The sequence below is a fragment of the Crocodylus porosus genome, unplaced genomic scaffold (assembly GCF_001723895.1).
Source record: "Crocodylus porosus isolate Cpor-Errol unplaced genomic scaffold, CroPor_comp1, whole genome shotgun sequence".
In the NCBI taxonomy this organism is placed as follows: domain Eukaryota; kingdom Metazoa; phylum Chordata; order Crocodylia; family Crocodylidae; genus Crocodylus; species Crocodylus porosus.
This window is the reverse complement of record NW_017728906.1, coordinates 152,211,189-152,222,519: the sequence shown is the minus strand read 5'-3', so window position 1 is coordinate 152,222,519 and position 11,331 is coordinate 152,211,189. Positions and strand designations below refer to the sequence as shown.

The 11,331-nt window shown below is 44.9% G+C and overlaps 1 protein-coding gene across 1 annotated transcript in view; it reads right to left on the bottom strand.

Annotated features, from left to right (window-relative positions):
* Nucleotides 1-3,996: 3,996 nt before the first annotated feature.
* Nucleotides 3,997-11,331, bottom strand: part of CYSLTR2 (cysteinyl leukotriene receptor 2) — an 8,394-nt gene continuing 1,059 nt past the window's right edge. The window contains exons 2-3 of the mRNA XM_019529942.1: nt 8,659-8,813; nt 3,997-5,581 (exon numbers count right to left, since the gene is read on the bottom strand). Coding sequence (XP_019385487.1) covers nt 4,629-5,540 — 912 coding nt within the window. The 5' untranslated portion in view covers nt 5,541-5,581; nt 8,659-8,813 and the 3' untranslated portion in view covers nt 3,997-4,628. The remainder of the gene's footprint in view (nt 5,582-8,658; nt 8,814-11,331) is intronic.

The following is an 11,331-nucleotide window of genomic DNA, read 5'->3' as shown; positions in this document are numbered from 1 at the left end:
TAAAAAACTCAAAAAAGGAAATTGGTGCAGACGGAGTGAGGAGGGTGGCACTTAGTCCGTCTGAACCTGGAGCTTGGGGAACCACATCAGCGGGAATTTCATCTTTAGGAATACCAGATGCTCCACCAAAGCAGGTACCAGGCAGGTGCTGTAGGGTGTGACAACATCCCTAGCAATGCTGAACACCCTCTCGCTTGGCACACCTGTCGGTGGACAGGACAGGTTTTTCTGGGCAACTGTGATCAGATCCTGCCACATCTGGCTGCAGCTTGCCCAGTAGGCCAAGGGGTCACAGTCCAGTGGCTCCACATCCTCAGTAAGATAGGTAGCCACCGAAGCCTTGGCACTACCTGCCTGAGGCTGGGGTCTGGTGTGTTTGGATCCCAGCATTGAAACCATGCCCATGGCACACATTAGCAGTGGCTGGCATGGAGGAGACTGGCTGGTGCTGGTGCTGAGAGTGCTGGCATGGGAAAGTGGATCCCCCTCTTCCACATCCCCTAGCCTCTGCACTTCAGCTTCCCTGACCCTGTTGACCAGCACCTGCATCCAGTGATTGAGGGTTTTGGTGCTGCCAGTGCACATGCTCCCCTTCACCCTTGGGTTGCATATGCCCACCATCATGTGGACCATACTGGACTGCAAGGGATCCAGCCATCTCCTGATGCCCTCCTTCAGCCACCTCACCAGTGCCTGCATGTCTGGTGACAGCAGCCTGCACTTCATCCCAGCCAGGAATATTGATCTTCTGGAACTTCTCCATTTGGTTCTCCAGTTCCCTCACTAAGGGGATCACCTGGCTGAGGAGGGCATCGCCAGTGCTAAGGGTCTTGGTGGCCTCGAGGAAGGGCTTAAGGACCACCAATATCTGGGAGATGGTACCCCACTCAACTCTGTTCAGGGGGCTGCTGATCCCGATCTCCCAAAGCAAGGCCATCTCATGGATGGCCTTCTGTTGCTCCACAAGCCTTTTGAGCATCAGGTATGTAGAGTTCCACCAAGTTTCCACATCCTGCATGATTTTGTGCTGTGGGATGCTCAGCTCTGCCTGTTTCTTCCACAGCATCTTGCCCCCCTTGATGCTGCAGTGGAAGTAGCCCACCACCTTCCTGCGTTTCAAAATCTGCTGGCTTGCAGCAGTAGTGGTGGCAGTGCCATCACCGGCAGTTGTGTCCCCATCCAAGGCATCCCTCACTATGAGATGTAGCCCATGTGCCACACAGTGGATGCCAAGAAAGTTGGCATCACAGGCAGCCTTCATCATATTGACTCCGTTGTCAGTGACCATGAACCCATGTTTCAGCTTGGCCTGCCCAACAAGCCACCCCTGCACCATGCCCCCATGATTTCCCTTGCTGTGTGGGACTCATCCAGCACGTTGGCTTGCAGTAGAGCCCACCGATGGCCTGACCAATCGTACCAGTGCCCTGTGAGGGAGAGGTAGGTGTGATTGCCACCCCAGCTACTCCAGATGTCGGAGGTGAACTGCAAGGCTACCTGTGGCCCTGCCTTGTTCAGCTCGTCCCTCAAGTACTCCCTGCATGCCTCATACAGGGAAAGCACCACCGTCCTGCTAAAGGTGGTATGTGCGGTTACTCTGTAGCACTTCTGGCCCTATCTTACAAAGTGCCTGAACCCTGGCTGCTCAACTAGGGAAAAGGACTGGCTATCCAGAGCAAGTATCTCGGCCACCAGAAGCAGCATGCCCAGAGCTAAGCGCTGGCTTATTCAGGCTTTCTGAAGCAGCTTGGAGCTTCTGAAGCACTTCGGAAAAGCTTTGGATGCTTTGGACACTTCAGAGGCTGAAAGTGAAAGTTAGAAGGAGGAGGAATGGGGGGAGGGAGGAAGAGAGTGGGGGGGTCTCTGGGTGATCTTGCTCACCTTGGGAACGCACCCCCCTTTCTGATCACCTTTTTCCCACTGGTCCAGGATAGCCTGCCTCTGCTTTGGGGGGAAGAGGGTCTTAGAGCGAGTGGGGGACTTCCCTTTCAGCATGCTCACACTGGTGCCAGACTGAGCAGGAAGAAGGGCAAGTGGGTGCTGCCTCCTCAGATGCAACAATATTGCCATGGTGGAAAAGTGTCTCACATCCTTGCTATGGCTCATGTGCCTTCAGCAGTGCTGGCAGATGGCAAACCTGGAATCATTTGCCAGCTCAAAATGCTCCCACACTACACTACTCCCCCACTTGAGGTTGAGGATCCTGCCTTATCCCACTCCTCAGCAGGCTGAAGCTCAACAGCAGGAAGAGCCGCCTCAGCTGAGCCACTTGCCTCCACAACCTTAGCCTCCTCCGAGGTGCTGCTTTCCAGAGGAGACCTGGGTCTAGGGGAAATTTGAGGGGTGTGGAACACAAACTCTGATTCCTCCTCAGTCCCCAGAATTGCTTGAGCCAGTGTGCTCAGCATCCCTGGTTCCAGCTCGTCCTCTGGCAGTGGGAGGCTCATGCTGAGAGATGACATTGGGGTGGAGGAGACAGCGATTCCACTGCTGGTGCCCACTTCTGGACTGAGTGGAGGTGGTGCAGGTGCAGGTGCAGGGACATCAGATGCAGACTCTACGCCCACCTTCTGGCTTCCACTGGCAGCACTGATGTCATGGCTGCTTGGGAAGAGAATGCGTCTGTGTTTAGCAGGGCAGGGGGAGGGGGCCCTGGCTCTCCCCCTACCCCCTCTCCCTCCCCTGCTAGAAGACCTGGCACCTGCCTTTCCAGCACGCTCCATATTGATCTTTCCTGTGCTGCAAAAGGTCGTGTATGTGTGTGTCATTCCTTTTGTGTTTTATTCCTTCTGTTGCATGTGTGCACTGGACTCTTCTTTGATTGTTTGCTTCAGTATTAAGAGCTATATAAAAAATGCATGCTGTCTGTCCATCTGTCTTCTTCTCCTATGAATATTTGACTTTTCCTCTTTATATTGTGTGTGTGTGTGTGTGTGTGTGTGTGTGTGTGTGTGCAATCTCTCCCTACACATGATGGATCATGCTGACAGGGAAAACACAGCTTTCTTTTTTCAACATTTGCAAAAAAAAAAAAGACCAAATATAAATTGAAAGAAATGAATTGAATAGTACTAAGAGATGATAAGCTAAGATGAGCTAAATCCTACCCAATCCTTTCTAAGAATAAAAAGAAGCAGGCACGTTTAACTACTGAGTAAAGCAAGCCAAGCTGACCTGCCTGTTTGTTAGGGTACCTTTCTCACACAGTTCCTGAAAGAGAACAAGCTTACAAAAGGCACAGCACATCTGCAAACAGAGGCTTTTATGCTGTTTCTCCGTCCCCCCTCCCTGCCCCAGACACTGTCAGTGGAAAGGCTGCCAGTGAGAAATCCTTCTGACTGGCCACCTGCACATGTCAGTCTTCCCCCCACTGCTTTCCCCTCCCCCCCGCTCTCCCTCCTGCCCCCATTCCCCCTCCTTCTTCTAACTTTCACTTTCAGCCTCTGAAGTGTCCAAAGCATCCAAAACTTTTCCAAAGTGCTTCAGAAGCTCCGAACTGCTTCAGAAAGCCTGAATAAGCCAGCGCTTCGCTCTGGGCATGCTGCTTCTGCAGCTGAAGTGGCCCCAGATCCGAAGTGTGGTCCAAAGCCTCACACAGCCCTAATAATTACTAAATGACTGTGTAGTTAGCATCTTGTGTAGACATGGGCACTAAGTATTCAACACTACTTTATGTGCCCTTATTCACAGTACATAAAGACACCCAGCATTTTGAAGCATTTAAGTACCTAAAATGCATATAGGCATCTACTGAGATTTTCCAAGATACCTTACTTCCATTGAAATCAGCGGACATTAAATGTTTCTGGAAATCCCACTCAGCACATAGCATTCCCTAAATACATTTAATATTCTGATTTGAATTCCTAAATCTAGGTTCACTTATCTAACTTTAATGCACAAGTTTAAAAATATTGCTGACAAACTAAGCATAAAAATATGTTAGGGGCCACAAAAACATTGATTCATATAAAGAATGACAAAGGACCACATATATATTCACATGAATATGGACTGTAAGTTTTAATACTCACATGAATTTAAATACTGTCATTCAGAAATGGTTTGTTTGTAGGACTTTTAAGACAATATTTAACTTGAGAATCCACTTAAATATTGAAAAACATACCTTAGAGGTTTGTAATGGTGGAAAATGTAGAAATGTTTGTATGACACATATTTAAGAGCCAGAGTCAATGTAGATTTTTGGATAAAACATTTCAAAGGCAGCTAATATCAATAATACTTCGTATTTTTATTATGTTTAAGAGTCCTCAAACCCTATATGGACCATAATTTTTAAAAAATCAACAAGAGTTGGGAGGCAATATAGCAGTATAATACCTTGAATATCCCAATTTTACACAGAAGAATGTAAATGAAAAGGAAATGGAAACAGAACTTTAGATGCAGACCTTTGAGGTTATTTAAGATACCTAAGCCCAGTTGAAATGATATACGAGTTATATGGATTAAAATAAGGAGGAGTTTGATGCCTTTGAGAATTTGGCACAAGGTAAGTTAATGACAGAGCTGAGAAATGTGTTGCAGTCTTTCAACTCCCAATTCTGTGGCTGAACTATTACATAATTTTCCCAGTAAGAAATAGGTGTATTTGATCATGTTCACTACCTCTTACATATATTTTTGAGTCTTGCTTTGAAATTTTCACCCACAAAGTAGAAGAGTACAGGATCTAGGCAGCTATTCATTGCAGCTAGGCACAGGGTAATGACAACCGCTTTGTGCAAGTTACACTTGCTTTCAGTACCATTTCTTATTTGTGCCAGATGGACAGTTCTTAGTATGTGATATGGCAAGAAACAAAGGAAGAATATGAACAAAGTAAGGATGATGGTTAACTTTGCCTTCTTATGACAGGCTCTTACCCTAGCGTTTGTAGCCTTGGACTTAAGTAAGGCTTTGATTGCAAACGCATAGCACACAACAATTGTGAAAAATGGCAGGGAGAAGCCGACTACCAGGACAATACTGTTTAACAGAATGATCTTGTCTATATTGTTTGGTTGGAGATCCAAGCACTTTATTGAGGAATTAGTTATGGTGGTTCCAGTGTCCAGCAGCTTGCTGCTACCTGCCATCACAAAAACCCATATCACAACACATATGATCCTGGCATACTTTGTGCTGGTTACTTGGAAACATTTGAATGGGTAGACAATGATGATGAAGCGAGCAACACTCAGGGTGGTAAGAAAATAAATGCTGCAGTACATATTGACGTACAAGATATAGGACATAATTCTGCAAAATATATCTTTAAATATCCAGTTAGAGTTCATCAGGTAATAGGTGGCCCGGAAAGGCAGAGTGGACACAAACATGAGGTCTGAAACGGCCAAATTCAGCATGAAAATATTCCCTGCAGACTTTCTCTTACAAGGTTGTAGGAAAACATATATGGAAAGGCCATTTCCAACAACACCGAATGTGAATATGGTCAAATAAGCAATGGGATAAATAACCTGCTTTAACTTATCCGTCGTACAGTTGCTTGATGCGCTGTTAGTCCCGTTCATCTCTAAAACTGGCACAATCTGGAGGGAGGCTTACTGTGTCTCTGCCAAATTACAAAGAAATTGTTGCACATGTTGACAATGCAAATTCAGCATTATAAACATATAATTACATGTGAATTATACAATCTGCAAACAGCAGGGGAAAATAATAGTTGGTTACATTAATAACTATTCACTCTGTCCCAGTAAATATGGATGCACTGTAATGTTTGTACAGCATTTACAAAGTGTAGACTAATATAACTGCCCACTGTCTTTGCTGTTTCAGTAGATAGTCAAGTTGGGCACTTACACACTTGTGGGGAGTCTGCTCTGACACACTGGACATCCAATGTGTTGGAGCAGATTTGATTAATCAAGTCTACTCAAGCACATAAATTGACACACACTGGCAGCCTCGTGCATCATGTGTATCAGTGGGGCAGCACACGGCAGTGCTGAGAAAATAGTGGTGCTTTGCTTTGAACTAAAACACATTTGGTGTGCTTTAGTTCAAAGTGCACTGCTGCCATTTTCTGAGCCCTGATATGCACTATACCACTGATACACCTGCTCCAGACATAGTGCTGGGCACTTTTAATTAGTGTGGCTCATTAATTAAGAGCCTCCAGCACTGCATCAAGCACCACATGTAAGAATGCCCCTGATTTCAGTTTCTTAAAACCAAATATAGGGCTTACTGACACCTAAAGCTGTAATCTTCTCTGATCAGGCATGAAAGCAAAACTGATGTTGGTCATTTTGTGGATGGAAGATCTTGAATCAGAATGGCAGAAGCAAGTAACTGTGGGGGTATCGATAGCTGATCAAAAATGGGAGTTTCCATCTCTCAGAAAATTCTGATATTTGCTTTTCTTCCAAACTGTGACAAAAGCCCAAGATGCTCCCACCAGCTGGTGTGTTCTAGTTATGGGAACACTCTCCAATTGTTCTCAGCCATTGAAAGGATAGGTCCTTGTTTTCATGTAAAATATCCAAAATGTGCATTTTTAATCAATGTAAAACAAATGACATTTTTGCATCAAACATTCCTTTTGTATTTTTCATGGTTGTGACAGGCTCATCACAACAGGATGTCCATGCCTTGCAGTTCCTGGCCCACTCAGACTTTAATGTCACCCTTCCTAGATTGCTCACCTGCCATGCCTTGTTCTTATTACTAACATTTGATTAAGGGAGGCTGCCCGCAGGCCTTAGAGTGAACCTTAATGCTAACAATTCCCCACTGGGCCTTTCCTGGACCCCAATAACTTCAATCTAGGCGTGATAGGTTCCTCTCAGCCTATTTCCTTGTAGGGCACCTGTAGCCTTAAGGGCAAATTGCAGGGCCCTGTTCCTCCCCTACATCATGCCCCAAGCCTTGCAGGTATTATCACCACAACGTTGAGTTCACGCACTTGGGCCCTTGGATCCCCGTGGTCTTACCTTCAGCCCTCTCTGGGCTCCTGGACCCTTGGTCTCATATGCAGCCCCTCTCTCTGTGTTCCTAGGACCCCTGGTCTCATGCACAGCCCACACTCAGGTACTTAGCCTGTCTTTGGACCTTCTTGGGTCTCACTCTCTCTCAGCCCTGCTTATCCCTGGACCTACAGATCACACTCTCAGGCCTTTCCAGGCCTGGAGCTCACAGATCTCCTATTCTCTAGGCCCTTGTACTCCCTACCAAACCCCACTTTTAGCCACTGATAGGCTGCTGGCCCTCTAAGTAAGCCTTGCCTGCCCTTGCAGAGCACCAGGCTAAAGTGCTAGGACAACTTAATAATGAACACCTGCCCTCTAGCAGGCACTCAAACCTTCCCTAGGCTTAACATAAAACAGGGCCACCTGCACATATAACCAAGCCCTTCTCTGCCCCAGGTACCTTCCCTTGTTCCTTGCCTTGCAGAGTTTCTCATTCAGAGACCCTGCCAGGTCAGGAGTCCTGCTGTTCTGCTATCGTTGAACTCCACACTCCATAACTACCAGGGCAAGACTAACTGATTGGTGCAGGCTCTGGGCTTATATAGTTTAAGCCTGAGCCCTCTTCTGGTCAGGTGAGTGCCTCATCAGCTCCCCTCTGCCACCTGCAAGCAGTCTCTCAGGCTGCTTGCTCCCTTAAAGGAGCAGGCACATCCCAGTGCCTTTTAATGTCAAGCCCTTTTCCCATTCACTGCTTTAGCACCACTTGTCCTTTCATAGCATTGCATCCCAGAGCTCCACATTTTACCTGTCCCCATGAGTAAGCTATGTGACACTGCAGTGTGCATGTGCTGGGTGGAGTTTTGTTTTTCAACAGGGCATAATTCAGTTAAAATGAAAATAAATGATCACCTGAATACTAAAATTATGTTTTCCTCAGCAAGGGCTAATTCTTTACTAAATTACAGCTTTTTATCCCAAACTGATTTGGCATGAACACTGTTTTTTAAAAAAAATAGAAGCCACATAATTGTTATTTAATAATGGTGAACCATGCATCTTCATTCATTTATACTGGGAATTGCTGAAACATTTTTAGATTCACTGTATCCCAAATTTTTATTTTGGGGTAGGGATGAAGTGAGGAAAGCTTTAGCCTAGGAAGTTTAAACTTTCAGGAAATGTTGCCCCACTATAACAGCAATAAAGACAGCCATGGTTTTGATGGTAGAGTACAGGTCTGTGAGTAGTACTAGTTCCTATGATCCAGTACCTAATTTGTTAAGAGTTTTTCAAGAAAGTAACTATTTTAAAATATATCCGTCTCTGAAATTACCCCTCTAGAAAATAAATATAATCATGTCTACCAATATCACAGACGGTGACAGTTCCTATACACAATGGATATTGGCAACAACAGTGTAGAAAAGCATACCCTATTTATGTTAAAGCTAAGCAAATCACCAGTTCATTCAGATTTAAGTTTAGGAAAGCATCCCTGTTCAGGAAAGCACTTAAATTCAGGTTTAAATCCCACTGATGGTATTTTGCAGGCCCCAGCCTTCAGTGGTCGAAAGCCTAATAGAGGGATTCTCCTTATTTGCAACCCTCTCTCAGCCAAGAAGAGAAGTGTTATGGCAGAATTCCCTCTGGAGGAGAAAAAATCATATGCAATAAAAACAATGTCAAGTGGTTTCATTTACTCTTTATATCAAATCACCTTCAGGAAACTTCTCTGTCTGAAATCAGGAACAATGTTTTCCCTTTACAGGTTTGCTGATGCTGATTTTCCTATTTTTCTGAAATCCAACATGGTCCAAGGTGTTGTGAGATAAATATTTTATTGTATTTTGCTAGGGTCAGAAGTCCTGGACTCTAAAAAAAAAAAATTAAAATCAGAGTTCTGCAATCTGTTATAAAGTTTGTGCCATGTATCTTTAAAACTGTGAGTGAATTAAGCCTGTGTGGTAAGCATAAAAGCTAAGGGAACTGAGGTACAATGAGGCTAGTACCTTGCTGAAAGTCACCCAGCAAGATACTGAGAGCTGCCTACCTCCAATAAGATCACAACAGAAAGGAGTAAGAGGGAGATTCAAATACCGCCTTAGAGAAATGTACCTTTTAACATTTTTAAAAGGGAAAGGGAAATTGCTGCTTGGGAGTACACATTAGCTGTTGCAATCTAACTCAGAGGTGAAGCAAGGCAACTATGTGGCATGTGGGGTAGCATCAGGCTGCACTGTCAGCACTGATAGCAGGGTGTGGACAGCTATCAGCTGATACCCTGGTCGCAACACCTCAGTTACATTACCAATCTAACAGTTTGGTAATCTTACATTACCAATTTATATGATCCTATAATGATACAAGTTATCTAAATCTCTATAACTTTAACCCTGAATGACATGTATCACTACAAAATTATGCATGCGTAACAGCAACAGCAGTTTATATCAGTAGCATTTGATATCAGTAAAATTGTTATATCTGTCTATAGCTGAAGTGAAGAGTCATCATAGAACCAACTGGGGAGGGGGTACACACCAGGCCTACAGCACAATAGCTAATGCATTTCAGATTAGGTGACTTAGCTGAGACCAGCCACAAAATCTTCCTTGAATTACTGATCCCTCAAGAGTTCTCACAGGTGTTACTTTTATGGTGCATCCAGACAGCCATGGGTCCTGGGGCTATCCCCAGCTGATCCTTAGGAATCAGGTTGGGGCAGCTTCTGGTCCTAAACTAGAACTTGGGACTGCCTGTCCCTGCTCCTGGCATTCATCTGAGGATCAGGCAAGATCAGCCTGGGGACAACCAGACTTAGATGAATTAAAATGTCTATAAAAAGTTATAGACACTTTGGAAACGTAATAATATGGGTCCTGATTCTGCTCCCTGTCACATCAGACAGTGGTGGTGGATGGGTTGCCCTCGGCCTGGAGGTGGGCAGTGGGGTCCAAAAGGGTTTGGTCCTTGGACCAGTGTTATTTAATATCTTCACCAGCGATTTGGACGAGGGTATAGAGAGTACCCTCTCCAAGTTCACAGATGATACCAAGTTATGGGGCAAAGTTAACACACCGGAGGGCAGGGAGCAGATAAAGGCCAACCTGGACAAGTTGGATCAATAGGAGGAATGAAATAGGATGCAAATCAACAAAGATAAATGTAAGGTACTCCACCTAGGAAGGAGGAATCCCCAGCACACCTACAGGTTGGAAGATGACCTCCTCAGCAGCTCAGAGGCTGAGAGAGATCTTGGTGTCATAGTTGACTCCAAGATGAACATGAGCCGGCAGCGTAACAAGACCATCAACAAAGTCAATTGCACCTTGTCATGTATTAGCAAATGCATGACCAACAGATCAAGGGAGGTGATGCTCCCCACTCTACGCAGCATTGGTCAGGCCACAGTTGGAGTACTGTGTTCAGTTTTGAGTGCTGCACTTCAAGAGGGACACGGAGGATCTGGAGAGGGTTTGGAGGAGGGCCACTCTCATGATTAGTGGCCTCCGTGAAAGACCCTACAAGGGGAGGTTAAGAGATCTGGATCTCTTCAGCCTTTACAAGAGACAGCTGAGGGGTGACCTTGTAGCCGCCTATAAGTTTATCAAGGGAGGACAGCAGGGAATTGGTGATGGGCTATTTACCAGAGTGCCCCAGGGAGTAACTAGGAATAATGGGTGCAAACTAGGAGAGAGTAGATTTAGGTTAGACATTAGGAAGAAATTTTTTCAGTAAGGATGGCCAGAATCTGGAATGGGCTTCCAAAAGAGGTGGTTCTATCACCTAACTTGGAGGTCTGCAAGAGGACACTTGATAGTCACCTGGCTGGGGTCATCTGACCTCAGTCCTCTTTCCTGCCAGGGGCAGGGGGTCGGACACAATGATCCATTATGGTCCCTTCCAACTCTACAATCTATGAATCCATGAATCAGACCCACACCACTATAACATACTCTTTTATTTGTAACTTACATATGCCAGTGAAGTCAGACCAGAATCTAACCTGGAACTATTGAATAATATTGAAAATTGCATGGCCAATTCCACTAAATACACATCAATCAGCCACAAAACAAAGATTACCTAACAATCTATAACCTCAAATCCTCAGTTAAGTAAAGAACTAGATCTTAACACAACCATCTACTAAAACAAGGTTAAGATTCCTTAGCCTGACAATGTGAAATGTATTTCTGTTATATTTTAAGAGAAATAGATTATGACACAGCAGTATTCATATTAGATATGAAAAAAGCAAATTCTCTAGTCTGATTTTAAGAAATGCAGAACATCCACAATCCCAGCTACATTAAATCCAACTAGCTTCAGGCATCAAGGACAACAAAAAGTCCTTTTTCAGATATGTGGGGAGCCGGAGGAAAAGCAA